At 38.8% G+C, this 17,391-nt stretch overlaps 3 protein-coding genes across 4 annotated transcripts; all 3 read left to right on the top strand.

Moving 5' to 3' along the window:
- The first annotated feature begins 236 nt into the window (after window positions 1-236).
- On the top strand, window positions 237-2,087 carry LOC135738506 (zona pellucida sperm-binding protein 4-like). Its single transcript, XM_065256598.2, has 8 exons — window positions 237-629; window positions 704-891; window positions 961-1,058; window positions 1,128-1,285; window positions 1,370-1,562; window positions 1,634-1,781; window positions 1,860-1,935; window positions 2,014-2,087. Exons 1-8 carry the CDS (start codon window positions 254-256, stop codon window positions 2,085-2,087), a joined length of 1,311 nt encoding a protein of 436 aa, XP_065112670.1. The 5' UTR covers window positions 237-253.
- Window positions 2,088-5,230: 3,143 nt separating this feature from the next.
- Window positions 5,231-8,861, top strand: pgfa (placental growth factor a). Its single transcript, XM_065256599.1, has 5 exons — window positions 5,231-5,257; window positions 7,109-7,305; window positions 7,505-7,584; window positions 7,672-7,701; window positions 7,931-8,861. Exons 2-5 carry the CDS (start codon window positions 7,111-7,113, stop codon window positions 7,986-7,988), a joined length of 363 nt encoding a protein of 120 aa, XP_065112671.1. The 5' UTR covers window positions 5,231-5,257; window positions 7,109-7,110; the 3' UTR covers window positions 7,989-8,861.
- A 1,312-nt stretch (window positions 8,862-10,173) lies between these two features.
- Window positions 10,174-17,362, top strand: cipcb (CLOCK-interacting pacemaker b). 2 transcript variants are annotated; one of them, XM_065256601.1, is made up of 4 exons: window positions 10,174-10,306; window positions 11,016-11,137; window positions 11,303-11,484; window positions 14,188-17,362. In XM_065256601.1, the coding sequence occupies exons 2-4, from the start codon at window positions 11,032-11,034 to the stop codon at window positions 14,920-14,922; spliced, it is 1,023 nt and encodes a 340-aa protein (XP_065112673.1). In that variant the 5' UTR covers window positions 10,174-10,306; window positions 11,016-11,031; the 3' UTR covers window positions 14,923-17,362. The 2 variants fall into 2 exon arrangements, with proteins under 2 accessions (XP_065112673.1, XP_065112672.1); XM_065256600.2 differs by having other exon boundaries at window positions 10,202-10,514.
- Window positions 17,363-17,391: the final 29 nt, after the last annotated feature.

Genomic DNA, 17,391 nt, shown 5'->3' with positions numbered 1-17,391 from the left:
GAGTTCTTAGAAACAATCGGTTTCACAGGCGAGTTCTCCGTTTGCGTGTAAACGAGGGGCACAAACGAAGGTAAATCTCTCAGTTTTAAAAAATAACCATGTACGTGTAAACAGAGCCTTAGTCAGGAGAACCATGGTTGTTAATTGAACAGGGAGGGACCAGTGTTAAAGAGGCAGTGTGCAGAATATATAAAGAGCAGGGAAACACATTGGTGATGTACTCAGTTCTGGAACAATGGCAGAGAGTTGGTTTATGAGGCAGTTTTTGGTGATGTTTGTGGAGTTTTGGGCTTTCTGCCATGCTGTTCCACAGCGGAGTAATTTACTCCAGAGTTCTCAAGCTTCAGTCTATCAACAATCTGGACAACAGTCTCCTCAGATGTTTCAGTTTCAGCAGAAGCAGCCACAACAGCAACAACAGCAGCAAAAACAACCACAACAACAGCAACCACAGCAGCAGCAAAAACAACCACAACAGCAGCCACCTGTGCTGAAAACAGATCCTCTTAACATGTGTAGTGTTGCTGATTCTGATCAAATCCAATGTGGACAACCTGGAATCAGTGGTGCTGAGTGTGAAGCTATCAACTGCTGCTTTAATGGACAGCAGTGTTATTATGGGATGTCTGGTAAGATTGTTAAACTAGTAAAACATTTCCTGTCCAACAGTTTCTCTGGTGACTTAGTCTCTTTCTCATTACAGTGACTGTCCAGTGTATCAGAGATGGTCAGTTTGTGTTAGTGGTGGCTAGAGATGTTACACTGCCTCATCTGAGTCTGGATTCGATCCATCTACTGGGTGGAAGTGATCCACCTTGTGCTCCTGTTGGTTCCACACCTTCCTTTGCCATATACCAGTTTCCTGTCACAGCCTGTGGCACGAGTATGATGGTGAGTTTGCTGTTGATTGGTTTTGATGTCCTAGAACAGATTTGACTTTGCTCATCTTCTTGCTGACAGGAGGAAAACGGCTATGTGGTTTATGAGAACAGAATGACTTCATCCTATGAAGTGGGGATTGGACCTCTTGGTTCCATCACAAGAGACAGCCATTTTGAGTAGGTATTTGTTTTCTCATGACTAGAGCTCAATGAACAAATACAAGCCGCTCACTGTTTGTTGTGTAGGCTTCTCTTCCAGTGTAGATATTCTGCCACTGCTGTGCAAGCTCTGGTTGTGGAGGTCAACACCGTTCCTCCTCCTCCACCAGTCGCTGCTCCTGGACCTCTCAGGGTGGAGCTTAGACTGGCAAATGGTCAGTGTGTCACCAAAGGCTGTGCAGAAGGTAACTCATGAATGTCCTCCTGAAACAGGCTGCTGCAGTATCTTTGTAAAACTGCATTCAACAGTAACTCATGATGATCCTCAGGGGATGAGGCGTACACTTCCTACTACAGTGATGCTGAATATCCAGTCACTAAGGTCCTGCGAGAGCCTGTGTACGTTGAGGTGCACATTATGGAGCGGACCGACCCCAATATTGTCCTGATGTTGGGACATTGTTGGGCAACAACAACCCCGAGTCCACTCGGTCTACCCCAGTGGGACCTTCTAGTTAATGGGTAAGTAGGATGTGAACGGTTTGTCCAGTTAGCCTGATGTGAACAAGTCCTGACTGCAGTCTCTGTTTTAGATGCCCTTACCAGGATGATCGTTACCTGACCACTCTGGTTCCTGTGGTTGGCTCTTCTGATCTTCCGTTCCCAACCCACTACAAACGCTTTATTGTTAAGATGTTTACATTTGTGGATCCAGCATCAATGGCCCCTCTGCAGGAAACTGTATGATCACTTGATCTCCTAACAGTTTTACTCCCTCTGTACTTTTGAGGATACTAAGAGTTGATGTTCTCTTGTCAGATCTTCATTCACTGCAGTACAGCAGTCTGCCATCCTGCTTCTGGCTCCTGTGACCAGAGCTGCAGCATGAGACAAAGTGAGTGCTGACATGCAACTTGTGCCACTGTGGGAGTACTTTTGTTCCTAATATTTGTTTTCTCTCTCTCTCTCTCAGGAAGGAATGTTGATGTCAAGACATCGACTGAACAAGTTGTGGTTTCAAGTGGGGCAGTTACTTTGGTTGTTTAACTTGCACATTTTAATAAACTTAAAATCTTTTCACAACTGTTTGGAGAAGTTTGTGGTTGTCAAGTGACTTAAGGCAGTTTTAAGTCTTAATCTTTCAAAAGGTGTGGCTTGGACATTCGGTCCTCACAGTGAAATATTCACATCAGCATCTGTGGTAGTAATTTTTCTCAGCTATGGAACTCAACCCTTTAATGTGAGGTGAAACTAATTTTGCTAGATTGACTTATCCACCCAAATATAAAGCTTGAAAAGCATGGGCAGCTACATCATGGTGGGCAGGTGTAGCTGTTAATTTTTTGGTCTTTCTCAGGACCACAGTTTGAGTTCCTAGTTGTGATGTTTAAGTTTGCACTTATTCAGAATGGTGTTCTTTAAATTTTGTAGCGACTCTAATCACATGTTCACATTTAAGTTTTCCTAAGTGGCAAACTTGTTGTTATTTGTGTAACTGTGTTGGGATAACTGAAAATTGAGCCTATTTTCACGAAGTTTAAGGTTTTTATGACTCTTAGAAAATTCAGCTTTTAACCAGAGAACTGATTGCTTATTGACGTGCCCTTTCTTCTCAATCTGGTTAACGTTTATTTTTGTTTGGGGGGGGGTTAACACCACTATCGCAATACATGTGCTTGTTTATTGATAGTTTTCTCTGGCTTTCTCTCTTGCTTTATCGCTGCAGTGCCTGAGCCATATTCTATAATTCAGTTACTGCCATTTTCTTGGTTCTCTAAATTTCTTCAATAATTAAAGGATATCTCTTTGTTCTCAAACCTTTTTTACCTTGTATAAACTGACTGGTAGGTGTCACCAAAGGGAAGCTGCATTCATTGTGTCTGTATGTAATCATCTGATGATGACCCATTTCATCAGCGTTGCTTGTGGGGCTGAATGATGTAGACAGGGGGATGGACAGATTCACTCAAAACAAAGACCAGTCGATTTAAAACTGCCAAGAGATAAAGCGGTGTTATTACTCTGACACCTGTGGAGTGTTTAAGGAGTTGGCATCTTCATTTTAGCCCCATCTCATTAAAGGACTGATTATTGACAAGATATAATGGACTGGACTTTAAAAAGAGTTTGTCACTGCAGTGGATTAACATTGCGAGGAGACACTTGTGATGTATGGGTTTAACTACAGTCTTCCATCGGTTCGACATGAATAGATTTATCTGTATATCGCAGCTGGCTGCATTTCTGCTCTACCTTCTGCTTGTACAGGTAGTACGATGGCACTTTAACGTTTACAACTTTATTTTTGTCAAGATTCCATTTACCATGACAACTGGATAGTGATTTTGATTTTTCTATAAAAAGAGTCAATGTTTCTTTAATACAAATGCAATAAGCTTATGTCTTATTTGATGTAATGGATCATATATCTTATAGGTTGTGCATGGTAGTCACTCTAAATTACTCATATCGGTTTAATTAGTGCATTGGGGATATACTGTTTTTAGTCTCAACTCGCACTGACATATATTCAAAAAGATCAGGGTCATTGTTTTGTCACAAGATGTACACAAGTAACGTTTTCTCTAAGGTATGTTTGTTAAATTTTCTTAAATGTCTTCATATAACTAAGGCCTAATGTCTGGGAGACAGCCCTACACTAAAATAATCTGTTTTTTTCTGTTTATCTGATAAAACAGAATGCTAAGTTTATTCTAAAAGTCGCTGACGTAAAAACGGATTTAAAAAATTGCTCACGGTCACACTGTCTCTTTTGGTGCTGTGTATGAAATGATATCTGGTATAACACTGATGGATTATATTTATTATACAAAAGTGATATGATAAAAGAAAAGTTTGTTAGTGGAAAACTTTGTTTTAAAATTCAAATTTTTTCAATAATGTTTAATATAGACCATCCACGGGTCAGATGAACTGCGTCTGTGATACTTCAATGTTATTTGATATCAGTAGACTTGATCACTATCAGCTATTCTTGTATAGTTACCATCTGTGTGAAAAAAATAGTAATTTTTAGTTCCTCTGAATACAACTTATGAGTCTGAAACAACACAAAGGTTAAGTTTGAAATAATAATGACAGAATTTTCCATGAGCAACTAAATAAATCCTCACTGTATAGCTGTAAGATGTTTTTTGCTAAAACGAGAACAAAGAAACTCATTAACATCTCTTGTCTAAAGTTAGTTTCCACCCCCTCTCGCCCCTTCTTATAGAGATCTGAGAACCCAGTGCGCCCTAATTAATGTACAGCGCCTACGTGTAGACGTACACAACGCCCCAACAATGGACGCGAGCCAGGTTTGTGTCCAGGGCCCTTCAGTCAGATTTAGTTCAGTGCACAAAGACAATTTGACAATTTCATTCAGCAGAACAAATGGCCTGCACTTCTTCCCCATAATTACCCCTTTTTTTCTGCTGCTCAGAGGATTTCATTGCTCATGTTGATGCACTGGGTCTGAGATGTGCCTTCCTGGAGGCTATCAACACAAAAATAATGTGTGAGACTCCGATCTCGACAGACCTGTTAATAATCTGTATAAATGATGCCCATATTACACAGATAGACTTTAATCAAAAGTCAATTACAATACATGTCTTGACCAGCTGACTGTGTATGATCTCACACATGGTCACTGATCAGATAAATGAATTGACGTTGATATATTTTGTGTGAGTGTAAATTGTTTAATTATGTGATTTAAAAGAGCGTGTGAAGTTATAGAATAGACATAAAACTAACACAGATGTAACAGAAGTTTAACCGAAAAGGTTTTTTAGAGAGACTTAGGGAAATGTTTGTGTTTTGCAAGTAATTTTGCGTTTAAAAATTGTCTAATAGCCATCCAGACACAGTCTAGGGTCAAACAAGGCAACATTTGGGCTGTCAGTGAACATTTAATGGATGTCTAACCATAGCTCAAAAATAAATGAAATAATTGACATTAAACTGTTTGTAATCACTGTTGACTTTGTTTGCATGATGGAATATCAGACAAAGTTATTTAGGCCAAAACCACATGTAACCAAATTCAAGTTTATTTTGTTAGAAGATAAATAGATGATTTTTTTGTTATCAATGGCCATTACATTGTAAAAGATTTCTACTGTTTTGTTTGCCTTCATATCGTTTATAATGGGTTTTTTTTCAATTACTGTGACAGGTTTCTATCATTCTGGGCAATTCCCACTCCAAAGGTAAGACCGAGTATTTTGTTTCAAATTGATCAATTTAATGACTGTGATCTTTATTTCTGTTTCATGGATTCCTTACGTAGCCAAACAAAAACACATAAAACAGAAAGTGCATGTATAAATCAGTCTGAAGAGCCAAACAGAAATTTTTGTGTCAAGTCAAAGTCTGGCAATGTGGGACTAGCTGTAAACATTAATCTGTGACATTAAAGGGACACTTCACCGATTTGCATTAAGCTTTGTATCGTTAGAACCCCAGTCAAGTTTTTAAATGGTTGTGCATCTTTCCCTCAGTTTCCCCTGAGACAGGAGAAATACAGATTTCAGTGTTGCACTTCCTTCTTTCAATGATGTAAAAATCGTCATTTTGCGTCATTGAAAGAAGGAACTGCTGTATCTTTGTCGAGGGTGTAAAAATACAAACTCCTCCTATTTCCAAGGTGGGGGCTATGGGTGGGACCCGCTCACGCTACAGACCTATTACAGATCAGTGGGTGGGACTTACAAAAATATACGAACACAGACAAAAAAACGATCAGCCGCCATCTTTATGCTAAGCTAAGCTACAATAATAGCAGAAGGTAATCAATATGATATGGAAGAGGGTGATTTCGGAAGCGTGATGCTCTAATCCGCTGTTCATTGCACCTTTATGAGCCACAATACAGCAAAGAGCTGAGGCAGACGGAGGAACAGAAGCCCGAGGAGTAGGCCGTAGAGAAGCCTGGACTGGCTCAAGCTTGGATGGACTAGTAGTGCCTGTACTCTCGCTGTGTGCTCTCTGTATAACATTTCCGCATCAGATCAGGATATGGAAGTTTGTTTTGTGAATTGTCCCGGGCAAGAGATGTACTTTGCGCGTGTTAGGGTGTGTTTATTTCACAGACGTGTTACGGCGAGCACAAGCGCTAGCCAGTGCGTATGTGTTGTATACATATTGTGCGGTGGATGCGTTTGTGTGCAGGATGCGGCATTTTCTTCTTTGGGAATATACATAATATACAAAAAAATAAATCAGAAACTGAATGAAGCTTACTCCTACCCAAGCTTTGTACAGTATATGGACAGCGGCGTCCTGGACACATATTTTAGAATCCTAAAATGGAAGCGACAGCCAAAGCCTGCAGGGATAAACGGACGTCTGACTATAAAGTGAGTGTTTCTATTTTCTTTGTTATACTAACGTGGCATTTATGTATACAATAGCATATGTGAGCGGTGTTCCGACTAATGGGAGTGGCTTGCAGAGCTGTGCATAGTGGTGCATTGTGAGAGTAAAAATGCGCCCTAAAGTCACATTCTGTCCTTTTCTCGGTCAAATAGGCACAAAACTCTAAATTTATGTTACATTTCCACTACAAATATGACCAAGATTAATGTTTCTACCGGTGAAATGTCCCTTTAAACATCACGGTTGTTCTATAGACCCCTTCACGGTTCACGTCACAGGCAGTTTCCACTGCGCATGTCGGGGTCAGAAAAGTCATTACAGCAGATTGAGTTGGGTATTATTCGGTATCGTCAAAAATTAAGTTTTCGCGATTCATGCACAATCTCAAAAACAAAAAAATACAACATCTGCGTCTGCAAGCAATTAACGTGCAGACTGGGACAATGCAAATATCAAAGAGGCTTGTGTTTGTAGTGCTCACTTCATTTGAGGTAAGTCATAATTTTTCAGCTGTGTTAGATTAAATTATAAAGCCTAAATGGTATGAACAGTTTGACCCCATGCTGCGCGCGCACCCGATCGTCATTCAATGTTTACAAACCTTGAAGGGGTCTATACAGCAGGATACTGTCACACATCATAGTGGATGTAAATAGTAAAGTCGTACCGTACGTTTGCTGCAGTGATGCTGTTTCACGAGGCGTGGGGACGCAGTCTGTGTAATGTCATGCAGAGTCTGGTGGATGTTGATCAGGAATATCCTGGTGGTGTAAAACACATCTACAGTCCCGGCTGTGTTCCACTGCTGCGATGCTCCGGCTGTTGTAATGATGACAAACTAGCCTGCTATCCCAGCAGCACACACAACATCACTGTTCAGGTAAGACATCTTTATATTCACAAACTAATCTTTCATCACAGCCATTTACGTTTAAAAGTTGACTTCTGCTGTTCTATTGTCTGCGAAGCCTGATTTCCCACATTACCATCTTTAAAGATATATTGTTTTTCCAAGTATGAAATGTATTGATGAAAATACGTGGAGCAGCATAGTTAAAGTTGTAATGTTGTGTGTTCAGTTGTTGAGAATAACTCCAGCAGACAGACACAGAGAATACGTACTGCTCTCCTTTCAGGAACATCACACCTGTGAATGCAGGTACGGCTCTTGCACGCTTATTATTTCATAACTGAACACTTTGTTCTGCTTTTCTTTCATTCATCAAAGTTATTTTCTGACATTTAGGCCCAGACGAAACCCCTGGAGAACTCAACCGTAAGTATGCACTAATTCATCGTGTTGCTTCTCGTGTCTAGAAATGCCATTACATTCACATTTATGCATTTGGCAGACACTTGAAGCAGCTTACAGTGCTTTTTAACTTAAAGTCATCATATGTGTCTCCTGGGTTCAAACCCATTGCCTTTTGCACTAACACAATGCTAGCACTGAGTTATACAATGATTAAATGAAATACTGTGCCTGCTGTTTTATATTTCATCAGTAAAAGGAGACGAACCGGTAAACGCAGACGGAGAAGAAGAGGCAGAGCTGGAGAGTAACAAAGTCACTTTATGGAAGTCTTCACAGTCAAGATAAGAGACCTAGATTTACCTGAATGGAAGAGAGATATCTCTACAATGGCTTGCAACTTAAACATTATATTACCTACCAACTATTAAACCTGACATATATCAGAACATTGTTGTTTCGTAAGCTTAAACTGCGCTAAAAAAAAAAAAAAGTTTTCAAAATTGCAGTAAAAATTCACATACAGAGACCCTCCCGCGGCGAATCGTCACTCTTTATCTCTTGATGATTGGCTCTTTTTTTTACTGCAATTTACTCTAATTTGCATTTGAATTTGCAGTTGCGTTTTCTATTTATGAATGTGGATGTGATATGTACACATCTATGACCTGCTGGGAGCACTGGGCAGCCAACGTGCCTTGCTCAATATACTTTGCAATAATGTTTTTTAATAGTCTTATACTCTCATCTATGATACATTCAATGCACAATGCTGATAATGTTTTTTTGGACGCTTTTGACATTAGGCTTGTTCGGCTTTATGCGGCGCCGACAAACCGACAAGTGCATGACGTCAAAGTACCGCGAGAACGATTCGAGAAATAATACCGAGAAGTGTACTTTCGACTCGATCTCGCAGTACTATGACGTCATCCACCTGTCAGTCTGACAGCTCGCATTATGCCTTTTGTGTCAGTAACTCTCTGCTGCCCTCTACTGTAAAAACTCATTTATTAGAATGAAAGAACTGGGATCAATGCATACTGCTTGTTGATTTGTCATTGTTTTTTTATATGTAATGTGTCATTGCATTCCATAGATGAATAATAATCAAGAAAGAAACGAATGAGCATGCACAAAACCATTCCAATATGTCTTTTATTGTTTCTAACAATGACAGTAAAGTTTAGTAAAGTTCAGTTCTATTCTATTCTACATCACATATATTTGTGAGAGATAATATATAAACTTATAAAAACCGACCTGTGACCTCTGAATTTTTTCAGTGTTGGATATTGGATCCCCAAACCATCATGAATCAATATCTAAATAAAGCTGTAAAAACCACAGTCCTGTTTTATGTCATTATGATTTTAAAATACTTTTTTGTTTTAAGTCACAGTTTGTGATGGTGTGCTTTATCTCGAAGCTGCTTTAGTTTAAGACTAAGAACTCATTTTTAATACATAAGAAAATTACTTTTGGAATCATAGATGTAGAAAAAGTGGGGTCAGTGTTATGTTAAATACTGTTGTTGTTGTTTTCGTATTAGCCAGCATATATTATTTCTACTGTATACCCGGATAAAGAAATAAATGAACATTATTTAGGACAACGTTATTTATTTATAACTGATAAAGTGGCATGACTCAGATAGAAGACCTGTAGGTTGCTGATGCTACACACAATGTATGACATAGCTCTTAAATTGTGTATTGGCCAATTAGAATACAAAAACATACATACATTTAGTCAATTTAATTTGGTACATAAGAGATCACGTCCTTTGATAACTATTTTTCTAAACAGGCTTTAAAATGTAAAACGCTTATTGAGAAACATAAACTAAATTTGTATCAGCGGTCGTCTCTATGCCTTTGTGGGTGTCAAAAAAATTAAATCATTATTTTATTTTGAGATACAATTTTACAAAGCCAGTTACATTACAAATGTTAGAAGGTTATCATGTTTTGTGTATTTTACGATAAATGTTTTTTATTATTATTCGTAAATCGTGTTACATTTTCCACTAAAGTGAGGACACGCGTTACATAACGAGAAGCTCGTTGACGCCACGCTGCGGCTGAACGCAATGTCCTCCTCGCATCTCACTACGGTCACGTTTTACAGCTTTATTGCTGGGGCCGATAACCAATAGCAGCTCAGTACAGAACATGATTAAAGCACTTCCGGAGAAAGCCCCGCCCCTATAAAACAAAGGCAGGCAAAGCTCACGCTAGTCTCCTAATAGACAATAGGCTTGTTCGACGTCATGCGGCAACTGTCAGTTGGATGACGTCAAAGTGCCGCGAGAGCGAGACGAAATTACACTTCGTACGATTTCTTGAATCGTTCTCGCGGTACTTTGATGTCATCCGGTTGTCGCGGTTCTTGCAGCGCCACATGAAGTCGAACAAGCTTTATGTTCTCCTGACCACAGAATTCCGACAATCCCCGCCCTCTCGAGTTGATTGGCTTGTGGGGAAATTTGATGCTCAACGATTGGATAGCTGAGAAGTCGTTCATATAGCCGTTAAGAACCTGACTGGAAAAGTGACATCGCGTAGTAGAAGAAGCCACTGTCTGCGTGGACAAAGCTAGCTAAAAAAAAGGTTTAACGTTCATTGAGGTAGTTATTACATAATAGACAAACAATAAGGCATTTATAACTTTATAAAATTATAAAGACACTGAGCACCATTGAGAAAACAAAACGCTGTACGGTTCGCGGAGGGTGTGTTCGGTGTGGAATGAATACAGTTCAGGTCTCGTGTACAGCACCGTGTAACTGTGCGCGTGTTTTGCGTGACTGGGACGAACAGCGCCTCTGAGCAACGGTAACCGACATTATGTTTATTACAGAAATGATCTTCGTGTATTCATCCGTGGATTTCTGTCCGGATGAAGTCACGAGCTGCCATTACACAGCCGTGGGGTTTCAAATCTTTATGTGCTTCTCATGGTGTCGCTTTTGTTGATCACTCGTTTGATTTCAGATTTCCTGCTGCACAGATATTGTCTAAAGTTACTTAGCATAATCTTTTTTACGTGAATATCTCAACTTGCGATATTACTGATGACATTTTACGTACACGACGTAAATCATGTTACTTTTATTGTTTTCTTTTTGTCAGATAGGTTACTTCGCAGATTGACTAGTTTATTGCGTCACATCTATAGATTTTAGTAGGGTGTCAGTTTAGGTCGAATCTTAGTAGTACTAAAATGACGTCAAATAAGCCCTTTAGATGTGTCTGTTTACATCACTTTACTGGTGTGATGATGTCATATGTTTTCAGCTCTTTGATGTTTGCTTGTGTTTTAACTTTGTGTATTAGGCACGTGAGGAGGAAGATGATGAGCAAGAAGTTGAAGGATGAAGAGCACATGAGAGGAATGGCCAAATTTAAAGGGAAACGGAGAGAGAGATCAGAGTCGGAGAGGGACTCTGGCTTCTCAGGTTTGAACTTTATTTATTTATAAATGCTTTGGTGTTGTGATTTCTCTCAATTAAAGTCACTGTCTGTCCTGTTACATAACTTTTCATTCACCTTTTACCCAACCTTCATCTAACCTTACCCACATCAAGACGCCCACTAATTCATGTCCTGTGTTTTTCTGACAGACGCCAGCTCTGAGCATATGAGTGTGATTGATCAGACCGACCCGGACGAGGCTTCGTGTTCTGTGGGGTCCTCACGGTCCGGTTCTAGATCACAACCTTCTCAGCTGGCTGCTGCGGTGGGGGGCGGCGCTCTGCAGGGTCTTTCACCAATGATCATTATGAATAATGTCGTTCTGAAACAGGTAAACTTCCATGTTGTGTCATTTAGTTTTGCTATTTTTTACTTCCCTGTTTTACCCTAGTGTAACCTTGATGTTTCCTCTTACATCAAATACTGATGTACATCAAAACACCTTTTCAAATTCACGTGTCTTGGAAAATGTTGTATTCCTATTGTATTCATTCACTTTTTATCACATTTTCAAACAAAAGTGCTATAGGTTTCAAAAGTCACAACATTTGTGATTATAAACATCTTAAAGGAGTAGTCTACTCATTTTCAATATTAAACTATGTTATTACCTTAACTAAGAAGAGTTGATACATCCCTCTATCATCTGTGTGTGTGCACGTAAGCGGTGGAGCGCGCTGTGACACTTCGATAGCATTTAGCTTAGCCCCATTCATTCAATGGTACCAATCAGAGATAAAGTTAGAAGTGACCAAACACATCAACGTTTTCCTATTTAAGAGGAGTAGTTATACGAGCCAGTTTGGTTGTATAAAATAAAACGTAACGCTTTTCTAAGCGGATTTAAAAGAGGAACTATATTTTATGGCGTAATAGCACTTATGGGAGTACTTCGACTCGGCGCAGTAACACCCTCCCTCTCCCATTATGAGAGTGAGAAGGGGAGCGGACTTTTCAGGCGAGAATGCGTAAAAGACGCCCAGCCAAGACAGGATGAATTCACAGTGTGTCTTCTAATAACAACCAGAACAAATTTTTTGTATAATTAATATTAGGGTTGCCCGATAGATCGCATGCGATACCACGCGCTTCACATCAGTAATGCAGGTTCCTTGATTAGTATTAAATCGCCAACAGCTGTTTTCAGATGGCACGACATTAACTGCACAGAGCCGTAGTTCCCTGACAAGCTGGGCTATATCACAGGCGATACGTCCCCGATAATTAATGCGAAATTGCCCCGATTGTCAGTGAACTACGTCTCTGTGTAGTTAAAGCTGCTCCATCTGAAAGCAGCTGATGGCAATTTACTACTAATCAAGGAACCGGCATTACTGACGAGATGCGCGTGACAAACACATGCGATTTATCGTGCAGCCCTAATTCATATATTTTTTTATTTTTCAAAAAAGACAAGTGTCAACTTCTGTAAAGTGCAACATGGACGATGCGAGCCGTGAGAAAGCCCTTTGTTTGTTCTAATAAAAATGCAGCAAAGATATTTCATGCTAATGTATGAGTTTCATTCATTTATGATGAGGTGAGTTGTTCCAGTTAACAATGCAATGCAAGCAAACGCGCTGTGCCGGCGCTTCCATGCACGGTTATTTTATTGTCTGCTATATATGCTTTTTATTTATTAAATACATGCAATTGGTTTATGAAACGTTTATTAAAATTAAGATGAAATTTATTCAAAAATAATTTCACTTAAAGAACTTCTACAAAGAAAAAAAAATCATGTCTGACAATATACAAAAACAAAACTTAATCTGCACTTTACTGTTAAAAGACGTAAATGTTAATAATTTGGAATACAATCAGGAGAGACCTTTGTTTTAATTATTCTATTGCTGTATTTTATTTACTATTCGGATGAAGGATTTTTCAAAAATATTTTTATTTCATATGTTGGAATATGCAGAAATATAAGCTAACAGAAGGAGGACTTTCTTAATTTCATTAAAATATGGTGGAATATGCTGAAAAAAGGTTTAAATGTTCAGCAATTTTCTTCAAGTCTGACACTGTTGCATTTAATTAAATATTTGCTTGATGCAATGTGAATAAAGTTAAAATATAATAAAATGTTGAAACTAATAAAACAAGTTATGTGTGTGCACATGATGTGCTACTACTGTATTTAAGCATTGAATCACACAAGTTGCAACTTACATCTTTGTCATTGTTTTTTGGTGAAATGGTCCCACACACTACTTTTCTTTTTGGCATACTTCATCCAGTCGTCTCATGTGTTTTAGCCTGTAGCGTTTACTTTCGCAAACCCAAGTGCCGTGACCTTGCCCCAAATGTATTTATTGTTTCATAAGTACAAATAGGCGAGTTATGAAAAATTGAGTGTGAGGGGTTTGTTCACTTCACACAAAAAGATCCTGGAAATTGGAATGAGATCACTTGACTGTAGTAGCGTTTAGTCCACTGTCTATAATAGCCTAATTTAGAGATCACTTTTTTTTAACCAACAACTTTTTTTTCTGGTCATCGGTTAACATCCCTTTTTAATTTTATATATACTGTTAGTTCAGTATGTGTCACCTTATGTTCAATACAAAAATAAAAAATGACAAAAAAGATTTATTATCATTTTATAAGTGTGATCCATGCACAAACATGAGCAATACACAGGCCCGGCGTCAGGATGGCATAATCAAATAAACATAAGTGTTAAGAAATGAATGTTTAAAACCTCGCAGGCTTAAACATCAAGGAAATGCAACATAGGTTGCTGAGTTGCACTGCGCCTTTATGTAGACTTGCTTCTTGCGATTAGGTAGTTGCAGTCATTGGATGAATTGAGATAGACATGTTATTAATGCAAGCGTTTTTGTTCAAAGTATATGAATGAATTTAGCTCTCCAATTTAATTTATGTCTGATAAGAAAATTGGGGTGGCACGCCCTCCTTTACCCCCTTGGCAATACATCATTCCAGACAAAATTCCAGAAACGTTTACATTAGGATCCCAGTGTGCAGGTTGAGTGATAATCTTTCATCTTTTCTTGATTATCGGCAGTCGGGAGAGAACCCGTCAGCTTTAAAACCCTGGAGCTTCAGTCCAGCTGTTGAGATGGTTCAGCAACCTCAGGTCGTCTTCCTCCAACCCATGATTCCCCAAAAAACTGCTGCAGTGTCAAAGGGACCTCCTTCCAAACGGCGTCAACACAAAAAGTACCTACCCATCCTCAAATCCTACCCCAAAATTGCCCCTCACCCTGGAGAAAACCCAAAGAAGGGAGGCAGCACCGGCAGCAGATCCACGTACAGCTCCAGTTCCTCTCAGTTGGATGGCAGTCAGAAAGACGTGGGGCACAGCGAGTCCTCCGATGCGTCAGCCGTGGTAACGTTACCCAGCCCGTTGCCTGCATCCACCCCTACCCACAACGCCTCCGCTAATTCAGGTGATAGTAGCTCTCCGCATGGCGAACGGCAGACACGCGCAAGAAGCACAGAATCCACCGATGACTGTCCTGACCTGACCTCACGGGTGCTCGCTCCTAATTCACAATGTGTTTCTGCCAGTGGCACGGACAACAAGTTAAAACGATTCTGTAACACTTACAATATTCTCAGTAAGTCAGGGCTGTTGGACATCACGTTGCGCACGAAAGAGTTAATTCGGCAAAACCGACGGACGCAGAGCGAGCTGGAGCGGCTGCGTGAACACGCTAACCTGTATGTAGCTGCTCTTCAGACGGGAGATTCGGCAATCTGGAGCAGGCTACAGATGAGCGTGATGGAGGAGAACTGAACATCATGACAGACGCATGGGCACGATGAGCTTTAAAAGCTGTCTGTTCACAATGTTTGTCAAAAAAAAAAAACAATGCACCTTGTGATTGTTGGATTTAATGTGTGTTAAACTTTCATCTAATAATAAGGATATATAGCAGTTATCCAACTGATACAAGCGTAGCTCCAGACTTACGGTCAAACCAATACCTGGTTTAATAACTTGTTAGATGATGTTGTAGTTTGTAAAGATTCACGTCCATATGCTTTAGCTTTAACCCATTTCAGTTCATGCAGTAATAAGCTACGTTGTGGTTAAGGCTGCATCTGTTTTTGACGTATGAGGTTGAACTTAATCCTTTCTAAACGGAAACGTCTATTAGACCTTTTTCATAAGAATTTCTCTTTAGTAACACAACATTCAGCTTTATGGATCAGTTTGTGTGCACGAATGATGTTGTATTTACACAGGAAATGATTCTTGTGTTTTGTCTAAATGAGGTCTGTTGATGCTGTTTCTAAAACCCAGTGACATCTCTACAAACCCATACTGTATAAATCCATTACACCTGCTCTCCTAATACAACATTTCTTGATTAATGATTATGTTTTTTTACCAAGAGACATATTTTTGGCCAGATTGTAAGGCAGCGTTGCATGTGTCCCCAACAGGGCGGGCTATCCCAGAATGCTTTGCAGCAAGCTAAACGTTACTCTGGAGTTTTGGTTCAGTGTTGACTACAAATATCCTTTAGTTCTGAAAAATTGGAGAAACAAACATTGAAATGTTTAGTCTGATTAAAAACAAACTTGTTAGTTGACTTATTTGTGTGTTTAGGAAGACTAATATATATTCAGGTCCTGTAGACTTTACATGAGGAGGTTTGTTATGTTAAAGGCAAATACTGTAGAGAAGGTTTGTGGTGTTTATGTGCTGGGTCAGACGAATGTTCATCATGTTTTCTTGTAGCATTTGACTTTGCTGCTTTGTAAATTCATCATTCCAGAGCTCCAATATGGCCTTCATAATAATTCACTCGTGAACTGAAACGCAGAAAAGATTCATCGTCCTGTCTGCTTGACAACATTTATTTATCATCATCATAACATCTCTATTAAAGAATGTTTAAATATGCTTACAGCGTGATGCCCAACAATGTCTTCTAGCGTCTCATCATTTACACTGTTGGTCAGAGCAATGATTATTATTTATCAAAACTTTATTGATTTCCTGTGAAACGTGAGACAGTTCTGAATGTTGTAGAGATGTTTGTGTTTCAGTTGTTTATGTTGCTGTCTTTTTAATACTGTAGAAAGGTACCAGATGTACCACAAAACATCATCTGCTCATATTTCACCCCACAATCCAAAGATAAAACACATATTTCACAATGCAATACATTCGTATAACCTGCATTAGTGGAACATTGGTGTTTTTTTAATCTGATGAAACTCAATAATATTTCATTGATTTTTTTTATTGAGGATTGATTGATTGATTAATTGGTCGTTTCTGTGAATTGTAAGCTGGTTGAGTTCTTGATAAGGTTTACTTATGTTAAAATGAATTGATGTGTTTTATAAGACTTGTTTTGTGTTTGCTAAGACATTTAACTTCTCTTTCTGCTTGATTTACACAATGAATTTGTATTTTATTTGTTCACACACATGAGACAGATGATATTTATGGCAGCTATAACCCTTACGCTTTAAAACCATCACTTGTCTTTGTAAGAGTTCATCTGAAGAGTCACAACATGAACTCAGATTGGAGTCAATTCATTTTCTCATTTCACATTTCATTAGATTTTTTTTACCTCTTTAAACATCATATTGAGATACTTGAAAATATAAAATGATGAAAGGGAGATGTGTTCCTCAAATGTTTCATGGTCCTTTTAAGTTGTCAGATTGAAAGGGATTTTTTAATTGTATTTATTATTTCTGTATGTTGTGTTAATATGAATCGCTTTGTCACACGTTTACAGTGGGGTCCAAAAGACTGAGATCACGACCATTAAAAAAATAAAAAAAATTGTGAGGAGCACAGTCAGGTAATCAGTGAGAAGTTTATATGTCATGATGAGAAAACAAAAAGAGATTCTGCATTAATAGCTAAAACAACACATTTGTGTTCATGTCAACTTATTATCAGATGTGTGTGTTGGTACTGTATTGTGTACTGAACGATGTTTGATTGTTGTAGAAAATAATGTAATATTGACATTTGTTGAAAAGTGATCTCAGATGTCTTTACCCCGCTGTATGTGTGTGCATATACATTTAAAGATGAGATTTTATAAGAGATGAACAATGTTAACACTTTGAGAAGAACTACAGGCAGATTTGTTTGTGTCTTAATACTTCTCTTCTTGCCTTACATTGATCACAGTTGAAGTTCTCTATAGTAGTTGCCCATCAATTTTGATCAACTAGTCAATAAATGTTGGTGTCTGTAATTTTATTGTGTCCGTTTCTGCAAATATTG

The sequence above is a fragment of the Paramisgurnus dabryanus genome, chromosome 12 (genome assembly GCF_030506205.2).
Source record: "Paramisgurnus dabryanus chromosome 12, PD_genome_1.1, whole genome shotgun sequence".
Taxonomy (NCBI): Eukaryota; Metazoa; Chordata; class Actinopteri; order Cypriniformes; family Cobitidae; genus Paramisgurnus; species Paramisgurnus dabryanus.
This window is presented reverse-complemented; position numbering and strand designations above follow the sequence as displayed.

Coding starts and splice junctions, on each gene's coding strand:
- LOC135738506 (XM_065256598.2), top strand. CDS start 254: ATGAGGCAGTTTTTGGTGATGTTTGTGGAGTTTTGGGCTTTCTGCCAT. Junction 1,059..1,127: donor ACAAGAGACAGCCATTTTGA/GTAGGTATTTGT, acceptor TTTGTTGTGTAG/GCTTCTCTTCCAGTGTAGAT. Junction 1,286..1,369: donor CACCAAAGGCTGTGCAGAAG/GTAACTCATGAA, acceptor GATGATCCTCAG/GGGATGAGGCGTACACTTCC.
- pgfa (XM_065256599.1), top strand. CDS start 7,111: ATGCTGTTTCACGAGGCGTGGGGACGCAGTCTGTGTAATGTCATGCAG. Junction 7,306..7,504: donor CACACAACATCACTGTTCAG/GTAAGACATCTT, acceptor TTGTGTGTTCAG/TTGTTGAGAATAACTCCAGC. Junction 7,702..7,930: donor AACCCCTGGAGAACTCAACC/GTAAGTATGCAC, acceptor ATATTTCATCAG/TAAAAGGAGACGAACCGGTA.
- cipcb (XM_065256601.1), top strand. CDS start 11,032: ATGATGAGCAAGAAGTTGAAGGATGAAGAGCACATGAGAGGAATGGCC. Junction 11,138..11,302: donor GAGGGACTCTGGCTTCTCAG/GTTTGAACTTTA, acceptor TTTTTCTGACAG/ACGCCAGCTCTGAGCATATG. Junction 11,485..14,187: donor ATAATGTCGTTCTGAAACAG/GTAAACTTCCAT, acceptor GATTATCGGCAG/TCGGGAGAGAACCCGTCAGC.